Source organism: Rutidosis leptorrhynchoides, chromosome 5, assembly GCF_046630445.1.
Source record: "Rutidosis leptorrhynchoides isolate AG116_Rl617_1_P2 chromosome 5, CSIRO_AGI_Rlap_v1, whole genome shotgun sequence".
Lineage (NCBI taxonomy): Eukaryota > Viridiplantae > Streptophyta > Magnoliopsida > Asterales > Asteraceae > Rutidosis > Rutidosis leptorrhynchoides.
This window is the reverse complement of record NC_092337.1, coordinates 27,001,043-27,009,353: the sequence shown is the minus strand read 5'-3', so window position 1 is coordinate 27,009,353 and position 8,311 is coordinate 27,001,043. Positions and strand designations below refer to the sequence as shown.

Sequence of the window (8,311 nt, the reverse complement as noted above, 5' to 3'; positions counted from 1 at the left end):
AATACATGATTTAGAAAAAAAGGTGATTAAATCAGAGCCACGAGTCAAAAGATACAATCATTCAAAGTTCAATTCTCGTGTAGCTCCCCCCACACACCAAATCCCATGCACGGTGCGTAGTGTGTGGTACGTGTTGCCCCAGAATTAGGTTGTCTCGATGAAAATCTTGGTAACACGCACTACGCCGAGTGGTATATCCCCATTCATTGTGTTTAGGGTTAGGGTTGAGGTCGTAAGTTCGAGGCTCCCTCAACTCACCCTCTTAATTGATTTGCCTGAAATTTGGAGCTCCAGATCGACCTTGAGGGGTTTTTTTTACTCCTAGATCCATTCAGGATTCAAACCTGATTCGCCTGCCCCTTCGGATGGTTTAAGGATCGGATTCCTGCAATGTGATTCGGGTTTTCCTCCTGAAAGTGTGTGCGTGTTGCAAATAACCGCGAAGGTGGTTAAGCCACGGTGGGTGATGCCGACAACTTGCCTTAAAAAAAGCACCTTACGTTGATCAGAGGACATATTTGCAATTACGATTTTTTGAGAGCATATTGTTAAACAATTTCGGTAATGCAGACATTTTGACCAATTTCCCTTTTCTTTGTGTATGTGAAACAAGTTAATCCATTGATCATTTGCAACTTTTTTTGTTTATGAAGTTTAAACTTGAGATCTCGTGTGAGTATATCATGATGGAGTTCACAGTGCATAAATGGCAAATGAGAGTATGCGATGCCAACAACTTGCCTAAAAAAAAAAAAAAAAAATAGTTGCAAAATCTTAAAAAGAAAAGGCTAAACTTTTTTTTTTTTCTTTCGATATTCAGATAGCTTATTAGAAATGCCTAAAACATATTACACATCACAGTGGAACTTAAACGAATAAAAAAAAAAAAACTAACATAACATTCTTGATCATGCAAGCTCCATCAAATGTTAATAATATACATTCTTGGTAACTCCACTAATATCAAAATCTCCAAGAAAACTACTACAAGTTCTCTACAATCTATCAATGAAATCAGTCAACTTATCTTCCACCATCCTGTTCTTCGTTCGGTTCTTGGGTCAGCACGGGGTAAGACTAGGACCACTTAATCTTCTAACAAGACAGACTATCTATTGACAATCATTGAGACATTCGATTATTCCTTTGTTTATTACCTTTCTTTTGTGGTAACTTAAACGGGCTCCAACTTTTTCTACGTTTGGATGTTTCACAAAATAAGCCCGAGGCTAACGCTTGTTGTAACCATAACTCAAATTCTTCCTCTTCGTCTGTCATTTCTGCATCCAAATCCCATGGATATCTACTCGAGTTTGACCGTCGACCTTTCTCCAATCCAACCATGTTTACTAGAAAACTTGGACGATGTCTGTTTGGCCTACAAACCATTCCCTGTACATCAATCAAAACTTTTACCTTCTTACTCTCGGCACAAACAAAAGCACGTGGAATTTCCACCTACATGAATAATTAACTAAACAGCATCGTGTGCATCACATTCTGAAGGTTATAATCTTTCACATAATTTGGTGTTCGTGACAGATCAACAATCAATAAATCTATATTACATGTTATATGTTATGAACAATGTTGCAGAACTCGGAATTACGTGTTCAAAACTCGGGATTACTTGAAACATTGGTCAAAACTCGGGATTAGTTGGAAAATCGGTCAAAACTCGTTCAAATCGGTCAAAGTCAAACTAGGTCAACATCCGACTACTCCCCGAGTTGCCAAGTACTCCCTAAACAGTCCCGACCGAGTATTCCCTGAGTACTAATTTGTGCAACCTTAGTTTTAAACGCTCAAAAACAAAATGTTACTCGGTAAAACAGAAAAAATGATCTCCAAACCTGTTGAGGCCGATCAAACACAAGTGAGCCTTTATATTCTACCCACCAGCCCCCACCTTTCGCTTAATGATATTGACAACAATCCTTAAACAAAGACAATCAGTTAAAACTTACAACAATAAATATTGTCGGTCTCACCTGACACCATCTTGCCTTAGACTTGGTCCTATTGGTACATATCCATATATGTGAATGACCACATTTTGTATATTGTATACGTCTTGATTCCTCCGAGCAGTAATCAGCCATGTCCTGCTTTGGGTCAATATAGATGATTAGCATATAAAATTAAAATAGATAATAATTAAAAAATAGAGAGTTTAATTGTTAAAGTAGACGTTTATTCACAAATGTACCTGACGGGAAGTACTCAGGGACTTGTCGAACAAACTTTTGGTTTCTTTTTTTCTCATATGATTATCATAGTCCCTCTTTTTCACAGAATCAGAAAGAACCTAACCGCAATACCAGGTTAGTGATTTATACATATATCCACAAATCCAGTAGGAGAGCTATAGATCGCAGTTTTGGAGTTGGGGAGTAGTCGGTCTGGACCTTTTAGGACTAACCAATCAAGTCGGGGGCTAGTCGGACGTTGACCAACTTCAGACTTTCAACAAATTTAACCAGGCTTTGAACGAAAAAATCAGCCAAGTCGGAGACTGGTCGGACGTTGACCAGACTTTGACTCTGTTTGACCTACTTTCACCGGTTTATCCGACTTTGACCGACTAAATCGGACTTTTGAAAACTTTGTTGAATCAATCAACCAACCAAGTCAGTGACTAACTGGACCACTTCAAAATCCTAACCGGGGACTTTTACAACCATGCTCTTATCGCAAATGGGTCAAATCCATATGAAATAAACAGGTAATTTGTTTTTTTTTTTCGCAAAAAAAACGAAAACACATATAGAAACGAAGACGTGTTCAAAAAGAATTCACAAACAACCGAGGAATACAAAACGGGGGGACGGGACGAAAACTCATATAGATAAACATGTAATTAATCTAAACTATGACGTATACATTTAAAGCATACAACTTCTTTCTTTTTCAAAAAATAGTTTTAGGGTACAAAAAAAGTGTGTTTGCTGGTCAATCCAACCCCAAACCGGCCCGCTTAACCCAACACCACTGTGTAAATTGGATAACAGGTACCTCATATGCACATCGAATCTTTCTAAACGATTCACTTGCAAGCGGACTTCCCATGGTATTATCCGGGTGCACAAGTATAGCTTGAATATAAAAACATGAAACAAGTAAAATTAACCAAAAGGAACAAGTAACAGTAAAATGTGAACTAAAATGGCACATTTGAGAATTGAGACTATAGTGTTAGGATATTAGGACCCAAACAACGCAAGTGATTCTTCAAGATCACTCACCCACTTAATGAACGAAATAATATAAATGCGAAAAAAGTAAATCGACACAAGATATAACGTGGTTATATGCAATCGTTGTGATTGCTTTAATCCACGGACCAACTAGAGAGTGTTTATTACTGAGAATCTGTATGTGGTATGTTACAATTGCATACAATGAGTTCTATATATAGGAGAAAACAAGAACACCATGACAACTAGCTAGGAATCTTCATCATGACAAGTAATCATCTTGTTTACCAACTAGCCATGCTTTCCACCTTGTAATGGCATGATCACAGCCCTAATTTTAGGTGTAAAGTGATTAACTTTGCACCTAAAGTGAAAGGAGGCCAAAGCATGCTCGGATGTAAAGGTTGCAACTTGCCAACTTGCTGCCAGACACCAGATGCGCCGCATCTGATGTGTGATGCGCCGCATCACTTGCTTTTCACGTTTCAGATTAGAGAACCAGCACCAGATGCGCCGCATCAGTTGAGGATGCGCCGCATCTGACCCCCTGATGCGCCGTATCAGCTTAATGCTCCGCATCTAAAACCTTCGGACCTTTTTGCTCTATGAATGCGCCGCATCCACCCTTGGATGCGCCGCATTTGATTGTTTCACGCTTCCCGAAATCTGTAAAATCCGTGCAAGTGTTGAAACAGTTTTTTTTTCTCGTTTTGTATAAATGTCTCCATAATCTAACAAATCTCCCACTTGGAGACTTTGAACAAAACTCCAATCATATCAATGAATTAACCAAGAACATTAAACCACCTTCGATTACCGCCAAATACCATTTGGGACACGCACGCTCAACACATTCTTCGGATGAGTAGACTTTCGATAAAAGGTTTTCAATACTACTTGTTAAACTTGTAACACCATTCACATCTCTAGCTGGGGTCTTCTCTCATCAATTCATGAGAAGACCAATTGAGGTAATGCAAAACCTCAATTTCTCCGTCGTAACCACCTTAGTAAACATATCGGCAGGATTCTTCTTACCAAGGATTTTCTCCAAGAATAAAGTGCGATCATTTATATGTTGTCGAATAAAATGATACCTTATCTTGATGTGTTTCGTTTGACTATGAAATACTGGATTCTTCCCAAGATGAACCGCACTTTGATTATCACAATACAAGACGCAATAGTCTTGTCTTTTACCCAACTCACCTAAGAAGTTCTTCAACCACACTAGCTCTTTAGAAGCTTCCTCAATAGCCATGTATTCGGCTTCGGTGGTTGACAAAGCAACACTCTTTTGCAATCGAGATAACCAACTAATCGCCATCTTCCCCATTGTGAAAACATAACCCGTAGTGCTTTTTCCCGAATCATCACATCCACCCAAATTAGCATCCGCATAACCTCTAAGTATGAGATTGTTTTTGGAGAAACACAATCCCATATTAGAAGTACCTTTCAAATAACGAAGCAACCATTTGACCGCTTCCCAATGCTCTTTTCCCGGATTAGACATATAACGACTTACAACTCCCACTGCTTGAGCAATATCGGGTCTTGTACAAACCATGGCATATATAATACTACCCACGGCTGATGCATATGAAACCTTTTCCATATCCTTCTTGTCTCTTTCCGTCTTTGGTGATTGACTTTTCGATAACTTTAAGGTGCTTCCCAAAGGCATAGAACGGGCCTTTGAATCTTCCATGTTGAACCTCTCTACTACTTTCTCAATATATTTGGATTAAGACAAGTATAGAGTACCCTTCAAACGATCATGCACAATACTCATGCCAAGTATTTGCCTAGCACCGCCAAGATCTTTCATCTCGAATTCTCGGGAAAGTAATCCCTTCAACTTGTTAATTTCGGACATGTTTGAACCTACAAGTAACATGTCATCAACATACAACAATAAGATTATGTAAGAAGACTTGAATTTCTTCAAGTAGCAACAGTGATCCGCTTCACATCTTAAGAAATCAATCTTCTTCATAAACTCGTCAAACTTCAAGTACGATTGCCGAGGTGCTTGCTTCAACCCATACAAACTTTTCTTTAGCTTACAAACCCACTTCTCTTTACCCTTTACCTCAAAGCCCTCGGGTTGCCTCATGTAGATCTCTTCAACAAGATCACCATGTAAGAATGCAGTTTTTACATCTAGTTGCTCAAGATGTAAGTCTTCGGATGCAACCATAGAAAGTACCAAACGGATAGTAGTCATTTTAACTACCGGTGAAAATATCTCTTTGTAGTCAACCCCTTCCTTTTATTGAAAGCCTTTGACTACCAAACGAGCCTTGTACCTTTTCTTGCTATCCATCTCATTCTTGATTCTATATACCCATTTGCTTTGCAATGCCCTTTTATCATGAGGTAACTTCACTAGTGACCAAGTCTTGTTCTTCTCAAGTGATCCCATCTCTTCTTTCATGGCAAGTTCCCATTGTATGGATTCATTTGTTTTTCTTGCCTCAAAGTAACTTTCGGGTTCACCATTCTCGGTATATAGCAAGTAGTTTGCTGATGGAGAATACCTAGGATTAGGTTTGGGCACTCTAGTTGAGCGTCTTGGTGTAGGAGTAACCGGAATGGTTGGACCGGTTTCATTTGTGTCCTCCTCATCACTAGAACTCGCACTATGTTCGGAATCATCACCGCTTTCCGAATCATCCCCATCATTAGCATTTTCCGATGCCTCACCGTTATTTGGTAATTCATTGTTCCCCGTACTCCTACTAGAACCTGCAAGATCATCAATAGAAACATCGTCAAAAGTAACTTGACTCGGTTTAGGACTCCCCGTTTCCGGTTTGCCATAGACCGAATCTTCATCAAAAGTAACATCTCGCGAACGAATTACTTTTCTAGCTTCGTTGTCCCAACAACGATAGCCCATTTCATCCGACCCGTAGCCTATGAAAGTACACTTCTTTGACTTAGCTTCAAGCTTGTCTTTATCCGCATCTTTGGTCTTCACATATGCATTACACCCAAAGATCCTAAGGTAACCATAACTCACCTTCTTACCTTGCCATTCTTCCTCGGGAATTCGGAAACCCAACGGTGTTGAGGGTCCCCTATTTATCAAATAAGCCGTCGTGTTAACCGCATCCGCCCAAAACATTTTAGGAAAAACGGCATGTAGTCTCATACTCTTAGCCCTTTCATTTAACGTACGATTCATACGTTCGGCGACCCCATTGTGTTGCGGTGTCTCCGGTGCCGTTTTCAACATTCTAATACCGAGCTTTGCACAATGGTATTTAAACTCAAGACTACCATATTCCCCTCCATTATCCGACTTCAAGCTCTTGACTTTCAAGTTAGTTTCATTTTCTACCATAGCTTTCCACTTCACAAAAGTATTAAATACATCGGATTTAGCTTTAAGAAAATAAACCCATACCTTTCGAGTGGAGTCGTCAATGAAGGTGACATAATAGCGAGAACCTCCATGTGATTCTACATTGGTTGGACCAAACACATCCTTATGAACGAGCTCCAATTTCTCCAACTTAGGTGCATTCCCTGATTTCCCAAAGGTCACCTTCTTTTGCTTCCCATATACACATGGTTCGCAAAACCCAAGTTCTACCTTTTTTAAATCCGGAATTCTCCCACTCGAAACAAGCATCTTCATACCCTTCTCACTCATATGCCCGAGTCTTCGGTGCCATAGAGTTGATTCGGACTCAACATTAACCGTAGCAACCATCGTGTCTTCATCAAACACTTCAACCATATAAAGTGTTCCCCTTTTATGTCCACGAGCCACAATACTACTACCCTTAACCACCTTCCATTGGCGGTTTTCAAAAGTAACCGCGTTACCTTCATCATCTAATTGACCAACCGAAATAAGTTTCCTTTTCAATTTAGGAATGTACCTTACGTTCTTCAAAGTCCAATTAGAACCAAGAGTAGTTTTCAAAACAACATCTCCAATGCCCTCTATGTTGAGTTGCTTATTGTCCGCCAATCTCACCTTGCCTTGATATGAACGAAAATTCTTCATCATGCTTTTGATATGAGTAGCATGAAACGAAGCTCCCGAATCCAAAATCCAAGACTCCATAGAATTTTCAACACTACACAAAAGTGCATCATCACTTTCCCCTTCGGCTAAGTTTACACCTTTCGCGGAACCATTTTTGCAATTCCTTTGAAAGTGCCCCTTTTGATTGCAACCCCAACAAGTAACTTCACTTCTATCCTTCGATGAATTCCTCTTCTTAGACTTCTTCCTACCCTTCTTCTCACCGCGTTCAAATTTTCTACCACGGTTGTCGGTACTTAACAAAGAACCGGATGTCGATTCTCCCGAGTTTCTTCTACGAGTATCTTCACCAAGAATCAAATCCCTTATAGCTTCAAACGCTAGCTTAGTAGTTCCCGTAGAGCTACTAACCGCGGTAACCGTACCCGACCAAATTTCCGGTAATGATGAAAGCAAGATAAGTGCTTTTAGTTCATCATCAAACTTAATCTCTACCGATTCAAGTCTTGAAACGATATTATTAAATTCATTGATATGATCCGTTGCACTCGTACCTTCCTTCATCTTAGTATTAAACAATTGACGCATGAGAAATACCTTATTTGCAGCTGTAGGTTTCTCATACATGTTAGAGAGTGCTTTCAAGCAAGCAAACATCGTCTTCTCATTCACAACGTTGTATGCAACGTTCTTAGCAAGTGAAAGACGAATAGCACCCAAAGCTTGACGATCCAAAAGCGTCAAATCGACATCGTCCATGCTTTCGGGCTTGGTCTCTAACAAGGGTTGGTGTAGCTTCTTTTGATACAAGTAATCTTCAATTTGCATCTTCCAAAAGCCAAAGTCTCTCCCATCGAATCGGTCGATTCTAAACTTCCCATCTTCCGCCATCGTTCCCTTAACGAAACCTTGTGCTCTAGATACCAGTTGTTAGGATATTAGGACCCAAACAACGCAAGTGATTCTTCAAGATCACTCACCCACTTAATGAACGAAAGAATATAAATGCGAAAAAAGTAAATCGACACAAGATATAACGTAGTTATATACAATCGTTGTGATTGCTTTAGTCCACGGACCAACTAGAGAGTGTTTATTACTGAGAATC

The 8,311-nt window shown here is 39.7% G+C and overlaps 1 protein-coding gene across 1 annotated transcript in view; it reads right to left on the bottom strand.

Moving 5' to 3' along the window:
* Positions 1–896: 896 nt before the first annotated feature.
* LOC139847536 (uncharacterized) overlaps positions 897–8,311 on the bottom strand; it is a 34,037-nt gene continuing 26,622 nt past the window's right edge. Inside the window, exons 2-4 of the mRNA XM_071837217.1 lie at positions 2,210–2,308; positions 1,968–2,105; positions 897–1,392 (exon numbers count right to left, since the gene is read on the bottom strand). Of these exons, the coding sequence (XP_071693318.1) occupies positions 1,123–1,392; positions 1,968–2,105; positions 2,210–2,266 (465 nt within the window). The 5' untranslated portion in view covers positions 2,267–2,308 and the 3' untranslated portion in view covers positions 897–1,122. The remainder of the gene's footprint in view (positions 1,393–1,967; positions 2,106–2,209; positions 2,309–8,311) is intronic.